At 40.0% G+C, this 27,365-nt stretch overlaps 1 protein-coding gene across 2 annotated transcripts in view; it reads left to right on the plus strand.

Annotated features, from left to right (window-relative positions):
* Positions 1-27,365, plus strand: part of LOC131079464 (uncharacterized) — a 220,541-nt gene that overhangs the window by 131,665 nt on the left and 61,511 nt on the right. For both annotated transcript variants that reach the window (XM_058017429.2, XM_058017430.2), the window contains exon 4: positions 11,586-11,708. In XM_058017429.2, coding sequence (XP_057873412.2) covers positions 11,586-11,708 — 123 coding nt within the window. The remainder of the gene's footprint in view (positions 1-11,585; positions 11,709-27,365) is intronic.

The raw sequence follows: 27,365 nt of genomic DNA on the forward strand, positions 1-27,365 counted from the left end.
CGACCCTGTCAACCTGCTTTTGATGACGTCCATAATGCATCGCCAATGACCTTCTGCGACAAAGGACCTACGCATCCCACGACCCTTCGTGGCGTCTACGATGCTCGCCAACTCTGCTGGGGTCAACTCTCGGGACACTCGCCTAATCCAATGTTCCTTTTCTTCCCGTGTCATCTTCTTTGGCTTCAAGTCCACTTTCTTGCCATGTATGCCTAGGATGCCAAATACTCTGGTGAAATCTGCAGGTTTGAAGGATATGGTGATATCCTTCCCAAGATACTCAAATGTGCTCGTCCGTGAGTGACTATCAAAGGTATCAACCATATATCGCAATGCCCCCTCGTACTTGCGAATGGCGAACACAGGCATTCGGATAGCCCAGTCTACCCCTGCTTTGCGAAGACTTGTCTTCACCAAATTATCATCCGGCGTGTCTTGCCACCATTTCCGACATTCCACCCCATTTAATCCCTCAAAGGTGATATTTTGTGAAGTGGAGGTGTTCTTCCCTCGTGCAGTGGGCTGCTGTGGTGTCTTTTTCTTCTACCTGGCTTCCATTCTGCCGCCTGCTATTCGAACACCTGAAGGGAGAATACGTGCATGCGGCTTCCTATGGCTGCTATCCTGCAATTGTTTTTTCCAATTTCTTTTTCCCGCGGACTCCATTAGCTTCGTGTAACTGATTCTTGATTCTAGCTGTCGTAAAAAAAAAACGGCTAACTGCCTCCAAGCAGCGAAGACTGTGCGGAGGTGATGTACCGCCGTGCGGTGCGTTTTTTTCCAACTTCTTCCTTCTACCGCACGGTAGGACCTCCACAGCTTATAGTGATTTAAGAGCATTCAAAGATGTAATTTACAAATTCAATGAATAATGGCCAGCTTTTATCATTTTTGAGGTAACAGCACTGGCCCTTGAACCTGACTAATACAGAGCTCAATGTACTTCTAATACACAATTTCTTTCTTTCTTTCTTTCTTCAAATAATTCTGACATTCACTTTCCATCTATGCATCCATGTTTGATTTCAGTCATCTCTGTGACACCTAGGTCAGTATAATTTGTGTGCTCAATCGTCAAAGGATCACACCACCCTGAAGAAATTTTGAGCCCCCCATCCACCTAGACCATTGTTAAATTTCTGCGAGTCACAGCTTGTTGGTTGATTTCTGAAACCTCCGCTGCAACGACACTGATAAATGCTTACAAAATGAAAACAACCGAATGCACGCATATATTTAGTGGCACCTTTTCAATGGCCGCCAAATTTGGCATTCAAAGTTCTCAGATATTTTACCAAAAGAAACAGTGAAGATTAAAAAAGCGCTCCTTCTCCTCTGCTTCTTTAGTCCGCAATTACCGCATTGTAGCTTAGCTTTTCATTACAATAAAACGCCTAGGGTTTGTTGTTCTCCTTCACTTCTCTAGATCTCCTCTCCTCCACAACTTTCTCTCTCCACTGCAACTCCCAACTTCTTTCCTTCTTTCTCTCCACGCTATCCGATGCCCTCCTTCCTTCGCCCGCGGCATCTCCTTCGTGCGGCGTTGTTTCCTTTCCCTTCGGTAGGCGTGGTGGTGCTGCGTTGTAATGACCTTTCTTTATGCTGCTTTCCCTTCGGTAGGCGTTGTTCCTTGCGTTCGGTTGTGCGGCGTTTGTTATAACCTTCGGTGGCTTCGTGCGGTGTCTTTGTCTTGTGCGGTGTCTTTGTCTTCGTGCGGTGTCTTTGTTTTATTTCCACGGCCTTCGGCATATGCTTCCACCGCACGGTGGCTTCCACCGTCGGTGGTGCCACCGCACGGTGGTGTCCACCGTTGGTGGTGCCACCGCACGGTGGTGGCCACCGTACGGTGGTTTCTTTTGCTTTGTTTTTTTTCTTTCTTGTTTTTTTTCAAATTTTCTTTTATATATTTTTTCAAATTTTCATATATATATATATATTTTTTTTTCTTCTTTTTTTTTTTTCATTTGTATTTATTATCTGACTGCGATTGCGCGCCTTCCGTCGGGCTGCTCCTGCGTGCTTCCAACCTCTGGTGATACACTTTCAGTTTTGACCCGTTGACGCCCTCTGGAATCTCCTGTCCGTCGAGGGTCGAGAGCTTGACTGATCAATTCGCTGCGACCTCTCGGATCCTGTAAGGACCTAGCCACTTCACCCTGAACTTGCCGGGCTTAATCTCGTTCCGTCCGTTATACTTTAGGACTAATTGGCCCGGCGTGAACCTCGCCCGCCGAATGTGTTGGTCATGCCAGTATTTCCTGCGTTGCTGGGCCACGTCTGTCACCCATTGTGCCATTGTCCGTCTTTCATCCAATTTATTTAAGGCGTATAGTCTCTCTCGAAGGCTTTCCATGTCGCCTAGCTTGTTGTCAATAGCGATTCTGAGACTTGGCACCATGAATTCGATCGGTACCACAGCCTCCTGGCCATACATCAATTGGAAAGGTGTCTGCCCGGTGGTTACTTTGTAAGTTGTGCGGTACGCCCAAAGTACCGAAGGCAGACGCTCCTCCCAGTCTTCTTTTTCCACCCCACAGGACTTATAAATTACCGACACGATGATTTTGTTGGTCGCCTCAGCCTGACCGTTTGCCCTGGGGTAGTACGGACTTGATAGAGAATGAAAAATTTTGAACTCGGTTGTCAGTAGTCGAACAATATGATTTACAAAGTGCCCCCCTCTATCACTTGTCAGTTGAATAGGTATTCCGTATCGGGTGATAATCTGTTCATAAATGAATTTCGCTGTACTGACGGCGGAGTTGTCTGCCAACGCCCTCGCTTCGACCCATTTGGTCAAATATTCTGTCGCCACGACAATGTATCTACATCGTCGGGCGCGACTCGGTTTCAATGGACCAACAAAGTCTAACCCCCACCTTTCGAACAACTCTTGAGCATGCAACGGGTTAAGTGGCATGAAATCTCTCTTTAACGGTCGCCCAGCACGCTGGCATGTATCACAACTTGTCACCCATTCTCTGGCGTCATTATGCAGTGTCGGCCACCACAAGCCAGCTAGTAGGACCTTCCTTGCTGTCGTATCCGGTCACATGTGTCCTCCAGCAGCCCCTTCATGGGCTTCTCTCAATACTCCTGGGATTTCCTCTTCCAAGACGCATCGTCGTAGTATCTGGTCAGGTCCCATTTTGTAGAGAAGACCATTTATAAGTTGGAATGTTCGGCTTCTTAATACAAGTTTCTGTCTTTCGCCTAGTGAGATTTCCTTAGGAAATTTTGACGTTGACAGATATTCACCCACACTCGTGTACCAATGAGGAAGGATGGCAATGCGGAAAAGATGGGCGTCCGGAAAATCCTCGCTAACGCCTTCGGCCGGCTCTCCCGACTTGATCCGTGATAGCTGGTCGGCTATGACATGGCTCCTGCCAGGTCTGACAATGATGTTGAACGTAAATTCTTGTAACAGCAACAGCCAGCGACTAATCTGCCCCTGGATGATTGGCTTGTTCACCAAATACATCAACGCTTGGTGATCCACATAAAATGTGAATGGTGTCACCAATAAGTAATGTCGGAATTTTTGGACAGAGTATACCGTGCCGAGGGCTTCTCTCTCCGTCGTGCTGTAGTTCCTCTCCGCGTTTGACAAGAGTCGACTTGCAAAATACACTGGGTGGTCCAGCCCGTGGCTGCCGACCTGTGCCAGGGTGGCCCCTATGGCGAAGTTGGATGCGTCGACATGTACATGGAACTCTTTGTCCCAGTCTGGGTATGTCAAGATTGGCGCACCCACCAATCGTGATTTTAACTCTTGAAAAGCCTCTTCTTGGGCCGTCCCCCAGACGTACGGCTCCCCCCTTCGTGTCAACTTATCAAGTGGGTATGATACTTGGGCAAAGTTCTTAATAAACCGCCTATAATACCCGATGTGTCCAAGAAATGACTTGACGTCGGTGACATCGTCGGGCGCCTCCATCTCCACAATGACCCGTACTTTGTCAGGGTCCGTCTTCAGTCCAGCCTTGCAGACGATGTGCCCTAGTAATTTGCCCTGAGGCACCATGAATCTGCATTTCTTGGGATTTAGGGCGAGGCGGGCTCGTCGGCATCTCTCCATGCATTCGCCAAGTGCGGCCAGATGTGCCTCCTCCGTGCTGTAAATGGACCAATCATCCAAGAATGCTTTGAAGTTTCCTACGGACATTTTATCGAAGATATGGAGGATTATCCGTTGAAAGGTAGCTGGCGCGTTGCACAACCCGAATGGCATCCGATTGTATGCATAGACGCCATCTTCTACGACAAAGGTGGTCTTCAATTTGTCCTCCTCTGCAATGGAAATTTGATTGTATCTCGAGAATCCATCCATAAACGAATAAATTTCATGACCCGCGACTTCCTCGAGGATGGTGTCTGTGAATGGTATGGGAAACGGATCTTTAATTGTGACAGCATTCAAACACCTGAAGTCTACACAGATTCTTATCTAATCGGCCTCCTTTTTCAAGGATATCACAATGGGTGATACCCATTCACTCGTCTGGACCTTGAAGATAATCCCTGATTCAAGCATGCGGTCAATTTCATTATTTACCCTGGCCGCATAATTTTTGTTCATCCTGTATGGCCTCTTCCGTACGGGCACGGCTCCGGGAACCAGAGGGATCCGATGTACACAAAGTTCTTGTGGTACCCCCTTGAGGTCCTTATATGTCCAAGCGAACACATCCTTGTATTCTGTGAAGATTTTGAACGCCGCCGTCTTTAAGACGGGATTCCAGTCGTCGCCGACTAGAATATTTTTCTGTTCTGAAGTTTCCCCAAGGTTTGTAACTTGAAGTGCGGATTCTTCGTACCTTATGGGCTTACTTTTGTCAAACTGGTGCGCTGGTGCGTCATCCACAGGGACATCCCCTTCCTTGTATTGTCCGTACTCTGGTGGAAACTCGTTCATGTTAGGTCCTTCAATCCCCAACATATTGCACCCGTACAATAATTCATAGTCTTCCATTTGCCAATGGAAGAGCCCTCTCAAAGAATCCGTCTCATCCTCCGAACAGGCTTGAATTCCTAAGATGCCTTCGTCATCTGGTTCCCTGCCCTCTTTTCCTTCGTCGGTATCGTCTTCATCGGACTCTGACTCTGACGCCAACTCTTCACTGACCAGTTGAGTTTTGAGGTCAATGGTATACCTTCGGCCAGCCTTTTCCATGGACAAGGTGTTTTTCTTCCAATTGTGATTTGCTTTGGCCGCCACCAACCAGCCTCTGCCGAGGATGGCGTCGTACCCCTTCTTCTTCAATGGGATGACCACAAAATTCAAGACGAACAGCTGTGTTCCGATCGTCACTGGTTGCGCCATGAGTGTGCCAAGCGGCTTGATGCCGTGTTGGTCTGCTCCCAATAAGTTAAAGGTGGACGGCCAGAGAGTAGGTTTACCCAATTTTTTCCATGTTTCCTCTGGCAAGACATTTACTCCCGACCCGCCGTCGACAATTGTGTCGGTCAGGATGGTGCCCAATATACCCATTTCCACCACTGCTGGGTGTCTACCATTGTTGATCGTCAGGGTTAATGAGTCTGCTGCTGTCTCGCCAAGGTTGTCCTTGCCATGTATTGGTTGGCCTACTGGGATTATTATTGCGGATTGCAACAACGTCGCTCGCAAGTGCGGCATACTTTCCAGGAGGTCCTTCATTTTGACGGGTATCTCGACCTGTAACAGTTGGTTTATAATGTTTGTTTCTCCTTCAGAGCGAGAAGTACCCGCCAGCCCATGTGCATCCTTGCTCCTTGACATCTCCTTCTCCAGTTCCGCTCGTGCCTCCAGTGCCTTTCGTTTTTCCGTGCGGGGGTCTGGATAAGTGGTTGTTTTCGTCTTTGACCTTGTTATGGCGAGTGAATCCTCCGTTTCTACATTCAATAGGTTCACGCCAGATTTGGGACAATTGCCATCATCATGGTCCCCCGGACCGCACCACTTGCAAAGTTTTTGTGGTGCTTCCTCCACCGTACAGTCTCTGGCGAAATGCCCCCAGTGATTGCAAGCTCGGCATTGTATCATCGGCCGCCCTTTAGCGTCGTATTGGATTCGGCTTCTATTATTCGTATTGTTATTATTGCCTCTTCCTCGCCTGTTGTTTCGGTAGCCGCCAGACGAGGCGTTGTTGCTCGCAGGCTGGGACGTGCCGGCTGACGCAGATGGTTCTGTAAAGAGAACCTGTTGGCTACGGGTCCTCATATTGTACGGACACTCCTTGGTAAGGTGTCCGGCAATCTGGCAAATATCACAAAATGCTTTTTTCGGACAAGACCCTTTGGTGTGTCCGTCGGTACGGCAGTCCGTGCACCATAACTCCCCTTCGTCGCCCTTGCTTGTGCTTCCTTTGGTTGCCTTTATCTCTCTCATCATTCACTCCATATCTTTTTGGAGAGCCCGTACCTTCCGATTAGAGTCGTCATCATTGCTATCACTTTTGTCAGAAGAGGAATCGTCCTCCGACGAGGATTTATTTTTCTTCTTCTTGGACGTCTTTTGTTCACTTTCTAAATCCATTGCCCTGTTATAGGCGTCGGAATATGAAGAAGGAGGTACTATCTTCATTTTTCGTCTAAGGGATTTCTTTAGACCTTCTACGAACCACCGTTTTTTCAGTCCGTCTGCCGGCTGGTTCTCCATCTTTCCTAGCAGCTCTTTGAGCCGCCGGCTGTAGGTTCGGACAGTCTCGTCCTTCCTCTGTTTCGTGCCGTAGATTTCGGCTACGATCTCATTATCGTCTCTTAGGAGACGAAACTCTGCTTGAAATTCCTTCTTCAGGTCTACCCATGTGCCAATTTTAGCCTTATCCGTATTCGAAAACCAATCGATGGCTACGCCCCTCAGGGTTGCGGTAAACTGTGTTACCCACTCGTCCTCATCGGTAACACCATTCGCTCCCCAAATTGTTTCACACGTGCGACAGTGGCGGACAAGGTCTTCTTTCCCATCCCCATGTAACTTTGGAAGTTTTTGTTTTTGTGCCATACCTTGCCTTTTTACTACTGGTGGCTGTTGTCCTTCTCCGGATGGGTCAGATCCTATAAGGGGTGCTTGACCGCCGTGCCCCGGTGTCCCTCCGACACTCCTGGCAGCCTCGGTGTCTTCTCCCTCTCCTGCCTCCTCCCCACTCCTTGGAGTTTTGCTAGCCTCTGGTGTGTGTGGCAAGTCCCTCAACTCCCTCAACTGAGTTTGGGTACACTCTATCCTGCGGCGGGTTTCCGCAAGTAACTCCTCCCGACTCCTTGGGTGGCCTCTGGCCTCACCGTCCCCTTCGGAGCGTTCCTCCTCTCTTCGCTTATACCTCTGTCGCCTTTCCGCTTGCTGTTCAAGGATCAAGGCACGTTGGGCTACTGCACATTCATCTATATATTGTTGCTTATTTTTGTCTTTATTCAGTGTATTGGGCATTAATTCCCAGACCGCTTTCTATATACTTAATGACATAAAAAGTAGAACACTTTTATTCATTCATAATGTGGGAGACAAGTTTATGCCAACAATATGACATAATTATTACAATAAGTGTTCTTTATACCGTCCCGTATGGCTCACGGTTCAAATGCCCCTGGCGCCATCTCGTTCTGCTTCCCGTTCCTCATACTGTTGCAAAATTTCTTGGCGTCGCTCCTCCCGAGCAATCTCCTCCAGGCGAGCTTGTTGTGCCAACGATGCTTGTGCTAGCAGTCGGGGGAGATGGTTCATCAACCGATTTACCTCCGGACTCACTTCCAACGCTGTCCACACGGCACTTGGTGGGACTCCCGCCTCCGCCGCCTCTCGTTGCACGTAGGTCTGAATGGCTACTTGGAGTAGAATCGAAAATTCTCTCGTCGCAGTGTCTTCTCCTATGTAGAGTTCTGTTTGGGCATCGTCGACCTCCGGATTCACCTCACCAACGGGTAGGCCATTGTGTCTGTGCGCCATCCGTGTCTCCTGTTCCGAGTTTGTGTCGGCAACGGCGCCAAATGTTTACCTCACTGGGTAAACAGGAAGAATACAGAAATCGAACAGCAATGTACAATGCAAATATAAAAGAAGTACCAGAATAAGCTTTCCATTAATGTCAAAGGATGTTCATATTATATCCGTCGTCAACAATACATGTCCTCCAACACCCGGAGGTGATACAATATATGATTGCCGAAGGGGTGCGACACAACCGTCGCGACTCCAACTACCTACCCGTCGGCTAACTAACTATTGATAATTAACATTACTAACTATACACTTTTTCCCGATAACACAACAAACACTTTGCATGCATAAATATTTAACAACAATGCACTCAATTGTCATATGAATGAGGTTACAATATAGAGAGCATATCAATCTAACCTGGAAGTCTTCATTGCATGTATTATAGAGAGATTACAGCTGTGTAATAAAATGTTGCTTCAAAATGATGCAACTTCTTTAAGGGTAATTACTGTCATATAAAACACTGAACTGTAGCATGCCAAAATTTAAACTGTAGCTGATTATATTCAGAAATCTGCCTGAGTTTGACTCCAAACTGTTTGAAAACTGCCCAACAACAACACTTATAGTGCAACTTCAACACTTTTTCCAACATTAAGTGCTTAGCATCTATAGTTCTACATGCCACCCAAAAGACACCCTTGGAGCTGCGTTCCACCCTTTTTTCCCTCAACAATCTCAATGTTGCGATCCCAATCTGCTCCTTATCCCACATGAGTCTTTTATATCACCAGCTACATACCTCTCAACAACAAAGCACTTGAAACAAGCAATCGATCTTCCTTTAGTCAAAATGTGACTCAACCTCGAAGTGCGATCTGCTTCAGCATTCAAACAAAATTAAGTTTAACATTTACCTTGTGGCACCCAACACAAATCAACAATCAAAACACACTAAAAAATATTCTTCCAATCTGCACTAACAAATATAATGTTTGGCACAAATCTCATTATATTTGTTTCAGTTATGACAAGGGAATTTGGCCATCAAATCCTCTATTTGACAACATTTAGCATGAAGGAAATCTCTGTATGGAATTGCTCCAAACCTTTTACATTCAACATAATTGTAGATTTTGGAGTAAAATCTACTAGCAAAACCTTTCCTACACAAACTGTAACTCTGAATGAGTCACACAATATTAACTAGGGAGAATCTTTCACTATTGTGGCTAATCTTCTCCAAAAGGGTTTTCGTGATCAAGAAGGTTGAGATGAATAGAGTTCCATCTAACAGGATTACAAGGGTTTCACAAGAGGAAATAAAATAATCTGCATAATAAAAATGAGCTTTCCAAACCTCCTTATATACTTTTCCTGCCAAACTTCCTAGGAGACTCTTTTTTAAAATCACCTTTTAGTTGAAAACTCCTTCTTGCTCCAAAAGGCTTTGTTATAAAAATAATGATAATATTTGATTGCAAGTTCCCATAATTATGCATCCATGATTTAAGCTTTTTACCCCTTTTCCAATGAGCTATTATAATAAGGTTCTTTTAAAATAAAATTAATAAAATTAAGCAACCTTAGTAAAATAATTAAATTAAAGCCTATAATACACCCAAGTTGCGGAAACTGTCAAAAGTATCGGAATCAAAATCTAACTTCTCTGGAATGATACCACTGATGAATAATGAAAATAGGGGCTGACCAGGTGACTTACTATAAATAAATGCTCTATTCAAGAATCTTGGAGAACACACCAGAAGCTGGAATTCTCTTTAGAAAGTAGTATAGGATTCCTCTAGATCAACTGAGCTCATTGCCAACATCAAACATCCTCTCAGACAAGGTTGGTAGTCACCGAGAAAGATGAAGTCAACTACAATGCTAAAATGACCAAAAATGGGAATGTTACACCTGTTTTAAAAAATACTTCTTGATCTGATCTAGCTGCTAAATCAACAAACTGTGGAAACCACATTACATTAAATACTCCTTAAAAATTGAAGGATTTGCAGCTTGCCTCCAAACCTACTTGCAAACAATAATTTGTCTCAATATATCTCCTCAACAAATTTTTTTGGCATCTGCAATATGGGATTCTATTTATTCCTTACAATTCAAAAACTGATCATACCACTGATAGTGTACCTGCATGCAAAAGAAAGTGGATGAACATATTTGATTATACATATAATAGAATGGATTGTTTATATTCAAACCAATGTTTGTAGCTGCTCACATAGGCTAACTACATAGCTACAAAGAGAAGTAGCTCATTTACATTATGTTAAAATTAAAATGCATGTACACAAAATAGATTGTGTTATGGCACCCAACATGATATCTTGGACCTCCTGCATATTTTCATATTCCTTCACCATCTCTATGTTTCCTTGAGGAATCTCCCTTGCACAGGACTATATGTACTTAGTTCTTATGGTTTGGTATTTAATAGCTTGGTCTTTTTGTTTTCCTTAACTTAGTCTTGTTACTTTGGTCTTATCTGTTGCAACTGAAAGAACTCTTTTAGTTCTGTTGACCTACGTGTGGTCATTTGTGGACATTTATATAATCTATTTAATCTCTTCTTGCTATACCTATCTTTAGGTTTTCTTTTACTAGTAAGATAAGATAAAACTTGGGATAGGCATCTGCTACAACATCCTCATAGCTCTCGTCATGATTTAGGTTTCTAACTTGTATCTAATACTTGTACAGTAGTTTTCTTTTTGTAAAAATAAATCTCTTTGCCTCCCCCAAGGGCTTAGATTTTGTTTCTACATTAAATGCAATAACAGAAATTCATAAAATATTCCTCTCAGCTGGGCTATTCAATAAGGAAATATTTGAACCATCTACTTCATAGGAATGTTTTATCTTGTGATAGGTGTTTTGATTAAATTTGGACCTTTCTTTTGCATTTACTTCACTTGAAAGGGTTTTTTAGTTTCTCGATCACTCTTTTTCTTTGAGATGTTTTTTGTTTTTATATTTTGTCTCAATTATAGATTATTGGTTCTTTCTATTATTGACAAAGACTACTGTCCTTTTAGGCAAGATCGTCCAATTATGTTCAACAAGGTTGGTCCCTTCTCCATTTTACTTCTAGATATTTTCAGGGCTATAAATACCCCTCAAATATCAGGTGTTGTTGCATTTTAGAATATGCATAATTGCCAGTAATTTCAGGGGCTAATATGACCTTTTTCTGTTCTCGTTCTTTTTTCTTTTTATTTTCAAGGGTTCACATCCCATCCTCATTTCATAGTTATTTCAAGGAATCATACAGACATTTTCCTGCTCCAATTTTAGTGTCATTTTAAATTAAAAGAAGCTTAAAACCTTTTGTAAGAGCCAAAGTTCAATCTATCTTTTACAAGATTGTCGGCCCAATTATCTAAGGAAGCAATAAACAGTCATTTTTTATCAATACTTGCCTTGAATGATTTGCACACAACTTGTTTTTGAAATATCTTTCTGGAGTTTTTTCTTTCTAGGAATGCCGCATGTATCATCTTTATGATTTCATTGGCTTTTATGATGATTTTTAGCACCATTTGTCTTTCCTTCAATAAGCATGAACTTTCAGCTTATAGTATGCAACTGCTGAAAGAAATTACCATGCAAAATGCTAACATGCTCATCTCATTTGCTACAGATTGTACTACTCATAGCACAAGTCAAAGTTAATGCCATGGCAATTGTGCATATGTCATCTCCAGATGCAACTAGTAAATCAGGAATATCAGTAAAACAGAGTATGACATGTTCTATTAAACAGGTTAGAAAATCTTGATTTTGTATGCCAATTGGCATGCCTATACATACAATGTTTATCTCAAGATTGAAATTGAAAAAAAGAAAAGAAATTTTGTCACATATATTCAAGTTGTCAATGGTTTCACCCGATCTTTCTTTTTTCCACCAGCAAGATAAAGATGCATTATATTGAATAGAAACTAGGACAGTAACGTAGATAAAAGTATGCTTGATATGTTAATGTGTTAATGCCTATGTAAAGATAATCTTTTTGCAAGAATTGAAGAAGTATAGTGGACAAAATACACTAACACATATTGGAGAGGAATCTCCCTTTTACAAAACGTAAAGGAAATGATATTTCCTTGGAAAATTAGAGAATAGGACCTAGAATTAGCAGGGATTTCATCATGTGAAAAACACAATCTAAAGTTAAAAACATATTTCTGTTCTAAAGGCTAGGACACAAGGCGAATCAACATTTCTGCACTAGATAAGAGGTTTTCCTATTTTTGACTAACTCAGACCTGCACAATAATAGACACTTATAACATTTGGCTAAAAGCAGAAGCTAAGTACACACAAGGATTGAATTGAATAAATTCAAGGACACAAGCACTTAGGAAAATTGAACTAAGGAATCGCATATAAAGCCACAAATACAATTACCAATCTTGAGTGCACTTACAATACAAGGCCTGCAAACTCACTAAAGGCAATTTAATTTACATAAGTACACACAAGAGATATCACAAGGAAAAGCATTGAATAATAAATTTACCAAAAGGTAGGAATAAATTTACCATTGAAAAATATATACAAATAAAACTTCTAAGCGAAAGCTAATTTATACTACTATATTGTGAATAGTTTGCCTGTGTGCAAAGAATATTTCCTTAAGCCGAGGGTACTGTTGATGTGTTTTTATGACACCTTGAACACAATAAAATACCAAGTATTCTATCCTCTCTTGAACAAGGAAACCTCAAATGCTAAACAATGTGATCAAATAAGGCAACCCCAAGGTTTGTTTAGTTAGGCCTTGATGTGCAAATGGACAGTCTCAGTGAAATGATGTGATATGTTGGTATCACAAAGGGACTTACATTTCTGCAAAACAGGCGGAACTTGGAAACTAACTTTACTTCTACCAAACACGGATCAAAGGGAAAGGGATAGAGAATTGAATCTAACTTATACCTATGAACAATGATGGTAATGAATGATGCTCAGATAGACAAACTCCTTAAACCAAGCTTTGCTTTGCCATGATATCAACAACCACACAAAACCGATGCAATCTCCAAAGGTAATGAAGGATTTTCTTATTGTAAACATTCATTCAAATGCCCAATGCTAGCGCAATCCAAATGAACATCCACAATCAAACTATTGCAACAATGAGTTTCAGACCATCCGTGCATTTCAATTTGCAATCAACAATTTACAAATGGTATGAACACCATGGAATTCATCACATATCATCATATTTGTCCATCAAAATCAATGAACTTTAACTAAATCTGAAGAAGTAGAAAGCATGCAACAAGTAGAAACAACACATAAAGATCCACCATATGGTCAATGAAAATCATATGTTTATTCCAACATAGCCTTGGCAACAATTTCTTCTCCTCCTCCTACTCTAATGCTAACTATTACTCTTATTTTCTAATTAACCCCTACAAATGAAAAGGAAAAGCCTTTTACAGACATCCCAATTACAATTCAAGGGCCAGGGTTGATTTAAAATCTATGGCCAAGATTTAACCATGAAACCCTAATTGGGATTAGTTACAACTAACGCCACTTTGACCAAAGAGAAAATTACATTGCTTTGAATACATGTCCTTTTGTCATGTCCCCACTTTTAACCAATTCCGTAAAGCCTCTAAAAGAGATGAAATTGGGGAAGAATAGTAGACTATGACCAAATACAAACAAACAATTAGTCGGTAAGACATGAGAAGATCGATCACCAAGCATGGTATGATACGCAGATCAAAGATTAGTATACAAATCTCCTATGGCATGTACGATGAAAGACAAGTGCCAACATAGATTAATAACAATGATTAGACAACAACCAAATCAGCAAAGCCAAGAAATAGTGGAAGATGCATACCGATCAGGGTTATTAGAGGAATACAGGTCAAATCCGTCTCTTTCACGTAATTGCGCAACAGTCATAAATAACGGAGGATACATAGCCGTTTGAGGACACTGTTCAATAAATAGCAGTCATAATCGACGGATTGCATATAAGATGATATGCGGGCTAATGATATACGATTCTATGAAAGATGTTGTCCTCATTTTTGTTTCCAAAAATGAAGGACCACTACGATGGGGTTTTTATGAAAAAATAAAAATTATTAATCTATGGCACGCTTCCTGAGGCAGAATTTAGACTAATCCTTGGACTGGCTTAATCCTCAGTCCATTCTCGAACTACGTTTCAAATTTCGTCCAATTCTGGGTTCGTTTGCTATGCCTTTCCTTCAATTTCGGGTTTTAAAACCCAGACTGCAGGTGGAGAATTTTCTTCAAACTGCAAGTTTTAATGATATTCATTGTTATGGTCTTTGTAGGGGAATTTTTGATCAATTACATGTGCACTTTTGTTCTAAGTATGTCACTTGTAATTTATTTTAAGTTTCCCCTTTAATGTTTTTATCTTTTTATTGTTTTTTGGTCATTTTTAGTTAAAATAGGGGTTTTTTGGCTCAACTGCAAGTAAACTTGCAGTTTGTTCAAAAAACCCCTACTTTAATGGTTTTCACATGTAATAGGGATTTTAAATCCCCATTACATATGTGCAAGTGTTTTTAACTTGTTGTAGGGATTTTATTTCCCCCTTTCAAGTATTTTTAAACTTGCAGTTTGTCTTTTAAAACCCGATTTTAACATAAAAGTGCATTTTTGACAATTTTAAACTTGTCATTTGTCCAAAAAAACCCGATTTTGGCTTAATGAGTGAAAAAGTAAAAAATTAAATTTGTCATTTGTCTTTTAAAACCCGATTTTAGCATGAAAGAGGGAAAAGTGAAAAATCGAACTTGTTGTTTTCTATTCAAAACCCGATTTGCTTCATTTTGAACAAATCGAACTTGTCTTTTGCTCCCAAAAACCCGAAATGCAAGGGAAAAACTATTTTTGACCATTTCAAGGCGAAATTTGTGGAGAAATCGTTGGATGAGGGAGGCGTTTTGGTTTGCATCCTATCTTCATGCTTTGTTGGACATCTCTCACGCCATTTGGAGGATACATTTGCTGGTCTTTGCCCTAAATCAGCAACCACGTTCTTCTTTAATGCCACGTTTTTAGGAGTTAAATCTTTAACAATTTGCACACTCCTAAATCGTTTTGCTCTTTCCTACCAAGGCGTGGAGTATGGGATAGGTTTCAAGACATTTAATAATCCATTGAATGTGTATTGAATACCACGTTTTTTGCAAAAACGTGATTCTCTTTGGCTGCGTTTTTAACTTTTGGCGTTATTACCTCTTCAAACACCTTTGGTGTTATTGCTCCAGCAAATACCTTAATCGTTTTGCTCCAATAAACTTGAAATGAACACTTTCATTGGCATTTTGCTCCTCCAAGTTTAAGATTGCTGCCATATTTGGGGGCATTTTCACAAAAACGTGATAAGGGTTTGATAGTCCGGTTTTGCTTCTTCATCTCAAGAAGTATTGCATTGTTGGAGAAGCATTTTGCATTTCTAATAAAGGTATGCTCTTCCTTTCTTCTCTTCTTTTTATTATTTTCTTGTTTTCTTCATTTTTCGTTATTTGTTGCATTTTTCGCATGTGATGTTCTTCCCCTAAAAATTGGTTTTCATAAAAGAAATCTTCCCTTCGAAATGCAATTGTTAAATTGCATTATTCTTCTCAAAAATCCATCTTAAACTTGTATTCGGGATTTTTAATCTCGATTACAAGTTCGCTGGAAATTCTTGTTCTTCCCCTACGGTTAAGGAATTTAATCATTTTTGGTTAAAATTCCAAGCTTGAAAAGTGTGAAATACCCCTCCCTTGCAAATTCGGGTTTTAAAAACCGGATTACATGTTGAAAAGATCTTCCCATTTTCATGAAAATGACTATCCCGGATATTCCCGTTTCTATTCATTCACTTTCCCCATATCCGTACTTTCCATTCCCATCATTTCCCGCAAGTCAAAACCCCATTTTTCATCCATTTCTCCACTTTCGAATTTACAAGTGTACTTGTATTCGGGTTTTAAAATCCCGATTGCATGTATGTACTTTCCAACTTGTATACTTGCGAAAATTCCCCCAAGATCCGAAATTGGTCAAAGTCAAGATTTTCCCATTTCTACATATCTTCCCTCTTCTTCTCACAAAACCGTGAAATTCAGAGATCAAAGTTTTACTCATTTGAAAAAGAAAGAATGATACTTGCAGCTGATTATGATGTGGCCTTAACCCTTTTAAGTCTTCATCACAGCATTCCAGGTTCACAATCAATGTCAGATTTGCCGGCATCGCCAACTCCAAAGAAAATGAAATACAAATATGACAAATAGCAGAATGAGGTTACACCTTCCCAGGTATCTTCTCCATTGGATCGCATCAGGGACACAGAAATAGGGCACGTTGATATGGCAGAATTCATTCACAGGGTAGAAGATCCACAGGATAACAACTTGCAGCGGCTGTTGGACAGCCATATCCATCATGCATCTTCTTTCCCAGTGGCTGCCCTAGAACCTGAGTTTGTTCTTGCATGCGCCCATCATTTTGACAAAGAGTCAAGAGTCATAAAAAATGATGATGGTGAAGCCATAATTCGTCTTGATGCGGATACAATCGAGAAGGTCTTCAAAATACCTCCTGCACCTGTTTATATGGAAATCACCAAAGAAAGTGCAGCAGAGTATTATACAAAAAGAGAAAAAGATTGCAAGTGCCACATCAATAGGTGGATTCAAGAGCCACGTCCTTCCTTCTCAAGATGGGCAAAGTTGTACCGTTGTGATTTCAAGTGGGAGATAGGAGACACCATCACTCTTCTCAGCAGAATGTTGGGCCTTGAGCACTCTAATGTCTTTGAGCCATGGATGTATCAATTCATCATGTTCATACGGCAGTCGCATCACATTTCATGGGGTGAAATCATCAGTGATGCTTTGTGCGAACAACTTGCAGCGGTTCCTACCACTATGACCTTCTTCATGAATTCTTATTTGGTATATTTAGCAGCATCACTTAGACACTTTCCAGGTCTTTCTACCAAGGGTGATCACTCGCTTATACCAGTTTGGGAATATTATGACCAGTTGCCTTTGAAACCTAGCAGACTGCATTTTAGAAGAGTCCAAGATGCATTCTTTGGATATTTTATGTGTCAGTTTGACATGGATCTCAAAAATAAAAGAGTATCAGATGAGGCATGGGTCAAGGTGTCTGAGTATGGGTGTTTATTCCTGCAATTTCCCACCTTCACCTACATGAGGATTGGGTGCTATGATGGACAACCATACATGCTTCCAAGATACCCGACCGATAGGATAATTCTTATGGAGTTGGGAAGACAGATTATGGCTGTTCATACTCTTCAGTCTGCTAGACACAAGGTTGGAATGGGGATCTCCAGCACAAATCCATTGAAAATTGGTCAATACTCCCTTCTCACATCTGTGAAGGCTAAGGCCATGGAGGTTGAATTGCAGGAAATCAAGCTTAAGAGGTTCAAACCTAGAGCTGATTTTGATTATAGAGGTATGAAGGAAAAGATCAAGAAATCCTTTGTGCATGTTCATCGCATTGAAGACATCTGGGTAGATCTCCGCACGGAAGTCAAAGTTCTGAAGATGGATTATTGCAGGCTCACTGTTGAGCAAATTGTTGACTTGAACTTGGCGGATATCCCACAAGGGATGATCGATGACGGGCATATACTTGATCCTGAATACACTTCACGAAGGGTTGAGGAAGCTCCACTTCCTTTGATCCTATGGTCACACAAGGAGTGCGTCTCCATCCTTGACAGATTTCAGCCTATCTTGGCCAACACTAACGCATGGTTGAAAAGTAATGCTGTTAGACTTATCAAAATCAAGGTTGGTAAAGAAGATGATTCTATAGGGCCTCTTGGACGGAAGTCTGAGATTCAGATTGATAATAAGGAGGGTGCTTCATCTTCAGGCACAAGGATCAAGTTACGAGTTAGTCGTGCAGTAGTGCTTACTCCTGAGGAGACAACTACTCGTGGGAAGGAGAAATCACGGTTCCATGTTCGGGTGATCGATCTGGATAATCCAGAAGAGGGGCAGCAATCTGATGATGCGCCTAAGTCTCCAGTTTCAGACACGCCTCATGAGGTCATTCCTCCAGTTTCTATTGAGACGCCTCTTTCTCCTCCTGATTTGCTCATTGATGAGTCTCCTCAGAATGCAGTTCCCATTTCAGCATACGGGCCTTCTCCTGATCAACAACGAGAAAGTGTGTTGGAAGTTCCTGAAGATAATCCCACTTGCATTCAGTTATCAAAAATTGATACTTCCACTTCTGGTTTTGAAGAATTCATGAGGCAATCTTCATGCCCATTGGTAACTGAGCAAACCGTGGTCGCTATTCAAACAGATATTCCTCCCAGGGTGACCACGGTAATTCAAACAGAAACTGCTTCTCCTTTGCCTACAGCTACTACTGGAAGTCAGTTGAATACTTTACCTCCATGGCTTAGTTCTTTCACCTCGAAAAGAAAGAAGCAAGAGATTTCACCTGATACCTTTGACTACCAGCAACTCAAACAGTCCAAATCAAAAGTTGCTAAGAAGGCAAAGACTATCTCTAGGGTAACTATTGATAGCAACAAGATGAAAGTAGCTGAAATTGTGGAACCTATTGCAGATAAACCACTTGATGAAATGTCAGCTGCTGATTATAAGGTTACTGTTACCTATTTTTCGCTCCTGGCTGAAAAATAGGTTGAGAAATGCTAGCATGAACAAAGGAAAGCTAGTGTTTACTAATTCTCTATTTTTTTTTGTGTTTTAAAGATGGTGTTTCTAAGTACTTCTAGTTTGTAACAACAAAGAGAGAAACATCTCATTGCAAAAGAAAGTATTTTATTCATATTCAAAATTGCGTCCCACACAAGGAGCCGTGGGACTAGCTACGTGCATCCAGTACAGAAAGGAAATATACATATATGTATGCACAAGTACAAAGGAAAAAATGAGGAAAGGCATGTCAAGAATGGAACCAGTCATTGCCTGAATGACTGGAACAGTTGAGGTACGCTCGTCGTCGCCTTTGTCTTGCTGCTCCACCCTGGTCCGTTGATGCTTTCCTTCTGATATCTACAAAAAGTTGAAACAAACAATGTGTTAGAACATTTTGTTCTAAGCAATAGCTGGCTGCATTTCTGACATATGTACTAATGCACGCATATATATATATGATCCCTACATACATCGAATGCATATAACTCGCATCACAAAGGAATCTCCAAAGGCAAAAAATCAGATCAAAGGAAAGTCACCATAAATATGCATTTTTGCTAACAGGTTTGTTTCATGTGCAGGAAAAGGAAAAAGGACAGTTTGCTGGTCATAAAATTCACTAAGATGAGTGGAGATGAATGCGGCTCCCACAAGGGTTGAGCCCAGCTCATGTGAGGAATGGCAAGGTTTCATACAATCAAATCATGTCAGGGCTGGTAATAAAAGGAAGAAGAGTAACAAAAACGCAAGTATGCAATCACATTATCAAATATCTGCCTATGATCAACATCTACAAATGATCAACAAGACGACATTTTATGCATCAAGCCTAAAAGATTCTTATGATAAGCTGGAAAAGGCGTGATTGATCAGACATTTCAACAAATTCAAGACAGCTGCGTCCTTGGAAATAATATGCAGATTTTAAGAGAATAATGTTTAAATGGCAGCTACAGTTTTCATAAAATATCTATTTTTAATGCACAGCATTGAATGGCAGATGACAAAAGGATGGTTTCTAGTGTTTGTTTTTCACCATTTTCAGTCCAAACAGTCATTCAAAGATGCACACAGCAGTAAAGTTATCAAAGGAGTACACAGTGGTCATGATCAGACAAGGATGTACTTGAATCAGCTGTGAGTGTCAATGGCAATCAACTTTTAGAATGGTGAGACAACCAAAATGGGGGCACATTAAAGATCTACATAGAGCCATTAAACTTTGTGAACCAGCTACGATAAGCTCAGACCCTGAATATCGCTATCTTGGACCTGGTTTAGAGGCACACCTTTACTACACAGACTCAGGAATATGTTCAGCATTCATTGCCAATACTGATCAGACAAAAGATTTAGCTACAACATTTAATGGAAACACTTATAGCTTGTCTGCATGGTCTATGAGCATCCTTCCGGATCGTAAAAATGTTGTCTTCAATACAACAAAAGACACCACTGATTACTTGTGGTACACAACAAGTCTGCAGGTTGAGGAAAAGGAACCATTTTCTAGTAGTGGGTTGCTGCCAGTGCTAATAGTTGAGTCAAGGGGACATGCAATGCACCTCTTCATCAATAATGAATTTATAGGAAGTGGACCTACTTGCAAACCATGGAGTTAAACAAGTAGAGCAGGAGATGGTAGGATCAGATATGTCAATATGGACAGGGCTAAAGGAAACAATCTCAAAAGAACAAGATATTCATGATGGACAAAGACTATGCCATTTCTAAAAATAAGAGGACTTGACTATGAGGGAATTACTCAGGTATGAGTGAGAAGCATCTCCAGATATTCATGATGGACAAAGACTATGCCATTTCTAAAAATAAGAGGACTTGACTATGAGGGAATTACTCAGGTATGAGTGAGAAGCATCTCCAAGACAGACTAATCATGAAGATAATTGAAAAATGGAGTCGGATATGAGAGTAAGAATAGGGAATGAGGAGTCATTAGAAAAAGAAAAAGCACAAGGATTGAATCATATGACATACCTAAAATTATGCAGACTTTTTGGATGAATAACTAAAAGTGGATCTTAATGTGATCTTCCTGGCACGTATGATCAATGAGCTGTCAAAAAGCTAGAATATAATCCAATCAAGATGGGCACAAGGAAGATTACAAATAGGATATGTTACAGCTTTATCAGAGTAAGGAAAGCTTCGAACTCAATACAAACATGGCTCATGGGGAAAGGAATAAATCATTGGGTGGTGAGCTATTATGAGGAAGATCTGGAAGGTTATGAAAGCACGGCTTTTTCGATCAAGGGATCTTAGCGTTGGGATCAGTTGCTGGCTTGGTAACCATTCAAAGCAGGGTTCAAAATCTAGATAGAGATTTGCTTGATTAGTAACATCAAAATGGATAAGGCCTTTGTACAAGATGGTTACTATTTAAGACTTTGGATTGCCTTTTTGAAGGCGGTTTAGAAGGTAACATCAGTAAACTCCAGCTAAGAATAGTATGAGGGAGAAACAAACAGGATGTGTCTTGGAACGTGCAGAGGAAGGAGCATATGGTGAAAATGAAAACATCCATACTCTATCGGAATTGGATAAAAAGGTGAGAAGAAAGGAATCCCATCTGTAGTCTGTGAACATATCAACGATGGGATACACTCGATGAAAAAATCTTTTTGGGATTACAAGGTGTGAGCATAAATAGGAAGCTTGGCTTCGAATTAAAGCATTAAGGAGCAAAGACTGTTCTGATAACATTTCAGTTTTAAGAATGGTTTTCATTTTTGGAGCTAACTCCAATTGTGAGGAGGAAGCAAATGAGGAACAATCCAGGAGAGTATACCAGTGTGAAATGATGCTCAGAAAAATGGAAAACACAGTAATTCGAAGTATTATTCTCATAATTATAATAAAAAGGGGAAGGATAATCCTGCAGTACCAAGGATAATAGCTTACAGAAAGTGCAACAAATCACATAAGTAGATTTTTACAAATAGAAGCAGATGGAAAGCAGGTTCGAATGCCATGAAATGTTTCAGTAAAACACAGAGAGAAAAGCCATGCATATTTCATAGAAAAGCATTTTTCCTTCCAGAATCGGTAAGGGACAGCAGACCTGTGCAGAATAACGGATGCAAGGTGGAAGGATCGCGCCCAGCAAGGAAGCCAAGCTTCGAACACCCAAAAAATGCTCAGAAACGCAACAGATTTCCACAGCGGCTCCATAAAATGAGCCCGAAACTAGCAAAAATGCAGTCAAAGAGCAGGCCGTAAGGAGAAACAGAGGCCCAGCAATCATTTCGGCACCCAGAACAGTGAAGAGACCAAGATTTTTCTTCCTTCCACGCCCAGTTCGAACCCTAGCGGCGCCCAGAAGGATGCAGAGTGAAGTTTCCAGAAGTCTTGCATATCAAAAGTGAAGAGGCGAAATGAGCTTTTAGGGTTATTTTTTCCCCTAAAATATCTTCGAAAAATCATCTCTATTTTCCTTCACATTCTTTTCCTTTCTTATGCCACGCAATATGCATGGAGGCAGCATGGTAGAGTTCGCCATGTCTCCTAAGTGATTTTTATCACTTTAAAATTTTGTAAAAATCTTTTGCTTCCTAAGTGATCTTGTATCACTTAGCGCCCCCCCCCCCCCCTTGTAAATTTCTTAGACAGCTATACCTTTTAAAACTCAAAAAAATACGCCCTCAAAGAGATGTAAACAAATGTTGTTTTTTAAAGGATTTCTTTTTAAAAAATTTATTATTATTTGATCAAACATAGGTTTGATTTTATTTTTATATTATATTTAAAAATTAATAAAATATAATAAAAAGATTTTATTTATTAAAGTGTAAATCAACACTTTTATTAAATATATTTTTTATTACATTTTATTATTTAATAAATAAAAATAATAAAATTGTCTTATTAAAGTGATTTATTTATTTGTCACTTTAAATAAAACGATTCTATTATCTTTATATTATTAAGACCTTTAAATATAAATGAAAATAAAGTCAAACAAATGTCTGACCAGATAATAATAATTTTTTTTTTTAAAAATCACTTTATTAGATATTTTGTTTGGAGATCAGGGAGGGATATTTTTTGCATTTATGAGGGCTTGCAGGCCTGTCAGAGACATTTCAGGGTCATTTATGTTGCATTTATGAGGTTTTATGGTTGCAGAATGGATGACTTAGCCTTTTGGCTCAGGTTTATCCCTTTTCAGATATTTTTGAGGCCCAAAAAGTAGGTTTTTTGAGTTTGCTCGACCTAAAATGAGGAGGTGGAGTCTTCTTGATAACTTTGGAAAAAGGCATATATACTGGGAGCCTTCATTTTTGTAAGGGTTCTGATTCATTCATCTGGGAGCAGACTGTAATTTTTTTTAATTCTCTCTGCAAGAAGGGATGTCTTTGTAACACATTTTCAGGAGTTATAAAGCTTGGTGATACCTGTTTGGCAAGGATAATAGCTTGGTTTGCTTCTCTACTTCTCATCTTTCTCTGTTACTGCATCTTCAGGGTTAGTCAGTTCTTTGGTGGTTGGCTTTTGCCCCCCTTAAAATTTACATTTCCTTTTGATGCCTTATGCAGAAACATATATACTACTTGCAGGTCATAAGCTGTGTTTTAATGATTAATAGTCTTAGGTTGTGAAAAGGATTTTTCCCTCTTAGGACTGTGATTATCCAGCCTGCTTATGAAGCATTGATGCGAGGGTCATGGGTTGTTGGTTAGTGTAAAAAAGGGTTTATTATCACTGTTGTACTGTGTGTCCTTTGCTTAGTTAGATTTCAAAAATACCATCTGGTGCAATCACCTTAGATTCAAATTTTAGTTTTACATTTTCTCCTCCTTACTCTTTTCCCTGAAGAAATTGTTAGTTTAGGTGCAGAATCTGAAAAGAACCAGCTTACTCTGGAGGTTCACTCCATTTTTTAGGCAACCCACAGGCCTAGGAGGGTTCCCATGTGTCACAAGCCTGCTGAGTTGATAGCTTAGCAAACAAGGGTGCAGGTTCAAGTGATAACAGTTACAAGGGTAGAATTGGGCAAGCAAACACATGAGGTCATTAAACATGATGCTCAGTTTTCTGTTGCTTCACTAGTGCAAAGGTGTGACGATCTTCTTGCAAAGAAAGACAAGCTAGAAGAAGAAAACCGACAGCTCATGGCAGCCATCCATAAAATCACAAAACCTGCTGCTGAAGGGAGTAACTCCATAGGTTCTTCCGGTTCCCAAGAATCGATTCGTGGAGTGGAAAGGGCTGCTCAAAAAGTACAAGCACTGGATTCCTGGATTGATCAGCTTCATGATCAATGTATGCAAGTGGTAAAAGACACTTTTCAAATAATGTCTAAGCTAGAAACCATTGAGGAGAAATTGGATCAGACTTCTAACACTTTCAAAAAGAATCTGGAAAGTGTTGAGAAAAGTCTGGCAATCTGGCGTACTATGCCCCAACAACAGCTGAGTATTTTGCAGGATCACGCCATCATCTCTTCCAGGGTCATGTACTTGGAATTTGAGGAACTTATGGAAAACAAAACCCTTGTTCTTAAATCCCTCATTGAGGAGATCAGTGATGCAAGGAGATTCCGGGATGAAGTCTATCAAGGTATTGTCTCACATTGTGAAAGGGCCTCTTGCAATATAGTAAGTCAGGATGGAGAGCTGATTCCAGAAGAAGAAGTTCTTGCTGATTTACAGATGAGGATTCATAATGAATGGAGGAGTGAACAATTCTCGGCATCTTCAATTCAAGCATTGATGAAACACCAAGCCTTTCTGCATGAGATCCAGTCTATCCTGGATAAAGACAATTCTGCCCTCCTCCGTTGTCACGACACTATTGTGAAGACTATGGTTGTTGCTAAGAACACCCATGAACCGAATCCCGAGGAACTACAAGTGAGCATTAGGAAATTTCAAGGATTCATGTCTTCACAAAAGGCAACTTAAGTGTTTTTCAACACTTAGTTGAATTTTCTCTCTTTTGTAATCTTTAGTTGTAATTTCGTTTTGACAAGTTACATGTAAAAGTAATTTTTGTAAAATACAAGTTACACATTACTTGTACTTTTGTAATTACATGTAAGGCAACTACAAGTTATGTCCGATTAGGACTGTAGTTGGAATAAGTCTTAGTTAGTTAGAGTAACTCTTAGTTAATTAATGAAGTCTCAGTTATTTATTGAAGGAGTCTTGGTGGTTGAGAGAATCTCTCAAGTTAGTTAGGATCCTCCCACCTTTTTCTCAAGGCTCCTCTTCTATAAATACTTGAGAGGTCCATTGTAAATATATCTTTTTGAAAGCGAGCAAAAACTCTGCCAAATTTACAGCAAGAAGTCTTTGAGCTTATGAATGTGAATTGAAGGTTTTGGAAGAATAATAAAGAAGGATTACTCAAGTTTTGAGTCTTTGAGCTACATGTTTGAGTTTGAATCTTTTTACTTCTTCTATGCAAAGTATTTCTAAAGGAGCTTAATCCAATCTGATTTGAAGTCTTTGAGCTGCAAGTAGAGAAGATTAATTAAAATAGGAAACTCTCTTGAAGGAGCAGCAAGTCTTTGAGCTTGCGTCCATTCTTGAGAAAAATTATTGTTTGATAAAAAATAGCAGCAAGTCTTTGAGCTTGCATTAGTTCTTGGCTTTGTGTTAAAAGAATAGATTATTTCAGTCTTTGAGCTGTTATCTTTTATTCGTTGTAAAATTTAGTATAGCAAAGGGTAGATAGGACTTCCAATAGTCAAGTCTTTGAGCTTGATATTGCTGTCCCGTCCCGAAGGAAGTGACGGGAGTCTTTGAGCTTTCAGGAAACTTCATTTCCTTTCTCTCATTTTACTTGAAAGTGGTTACTGCTGTTATTCAATCGCTATCCTTTTCTGTGAAGAGAAAAGGATATTGTCTTTCTTAAAAAAAAAAAAGAAGAAAGATTGCTGTCCCATCCAATTTTATTTTCCAAGTTGTAGTTAGATAGGGGGAGCCTTCCCTTAATTAGGAGAGTTTTTACTCGTGTGTTGTGGTTGAAATCACAATTTTGTATATTTCCCCAAGTGTACAAAATTTTCAACCAACAAAAGAATCAATAATTAATGGTAAATAAGTTTATTAACAATAAAGGATCTGTTCATAATGATAAGAGGCAGGACTTTCTCATAATGTTGCCTCTATTCATGAATGGTCACAAAGGAGGACATACATAAGGCGGATTAAAGTCAGTTTGATAGGGGAGGAGGTTTTCCTTTTACTTTTTATCCAGTATGGGATCCGCTCAAAATCAAGCATTTGTCTTATTGGCAAATCTAGTTACAGGCACCCGAATATACATCAGACACAACACCGTTATTGTGGCAATAATAAATATTCAGAGTAGACACAACAGCTTCATTGCTCTAAGCAATATCACTGTATAGGTCATATACACAGACTGTCATATCAGATACAACAACACTTTATACTAGTTCGAATACATTGAAATATCAGATACAACAACACTTTATACTATACCCGTGATTTAGCTATGCAAAGCATTCATAAGACGCATCATTCACAGCCTTAAAAAAAGGCTAGAAAGGAATTAATCTTCTGTAATTAAGTTTGCAAGGTAATTGTCCTTACTTTCGAAATTAGACGAAAAAGGGGACATTACACCTTTTAGGTGAAGGACCAATAAGAAACAAGGTTAGGTACATTGCATAATATTTGAATGTGACTCTCATGTCACTTGCTCCTCTTGGAATGAGTCAAGTTCAATGCACTTGGACATGTTGAAGTGGCATCACTCGATTGGTCGAGAATGATTGAGTGCCACATCAGCATAGATATCTCTTGATACTCAACATCATCCAATTGCTTTTGATTGATTGTGATGGCTCATATTCCCAAATTGCATCATCTTGGTCAAGTCTCTAACTTTGATTATTTCTTTTGAAACTATCTTGATCACATTTTACTTTTGTTCGGGAATCCACCTTGTGTTGTCCTTCTCTTCGCATTTCCATTATCATGTTTGAAATCCTTCTTCTTGTGGTTCTTTCATTTCTCATTGCAATCCTCATCCTTTGAATCTTTCACCCTGAATGTTCTTGACCTTGATTCTTTGATGTGGAACTTCCCGTGTTGCAATTATTCCTTTCATGCTGTAATGACTTTCTTCCTTCATGCTGATGAAGTAGTATTCTTTTTGTTTTGCCTTGGAATGAACCCTTGATGCTTTTCAATCTTACAGCTGCCTCTTAATTCCTCCTTGAAGTGTTTCTCTTCTTGTTTCCTCAATGACTTGGAATTCTTTTTCTTTGATACCCTTCGCCTTATCTTCTTTTATCCAATGCATCATTCCCAGCATGACTTGATCCATGATTCCTCCTCATTTGCATTGTTGAATTCTTCCACCTGCCTCTTCATTCTCTATCATCTTTCCATTCCTTGCATGACTTGGACTTTGGCTTGATCTTCTTGTTGTCTCCTCCATGTTACATCATGGATGTTGATCTTCTTCGTATTGTTGTTGAAACATCCCTTCATCCTCATTATGCAATCACTTGGAATTTGACTTCTCCTTGCATATTGTTTTTCCTTTGATCTCAACATTCTTCCTTTTTCTTGAGTATATCTGAAAAGAGAACAAAACTTAAATTATAATTACGAATGAGATGCTAATCTGGAAGATTTTAGTGAGACACAAGGAAATTATGAAAACAAATATAGAAGGTTAAAACCTGTACTTCACATTTGTCA

Source organism: Cryptomeria japonica, chromosome 8 (genome assembly GCF_030272615.1).
Source record: "Cryptomeria japonica chromosome 8, Sugi_1.0, whole genome shotgun sequence".
Lineage (NCBI taxonomy): Eukaryota > Viridiplantae > Streptophyta > Pinopsida > Cupressales > Cupressaceae > Cryptomeria > Cryptomeria japonica.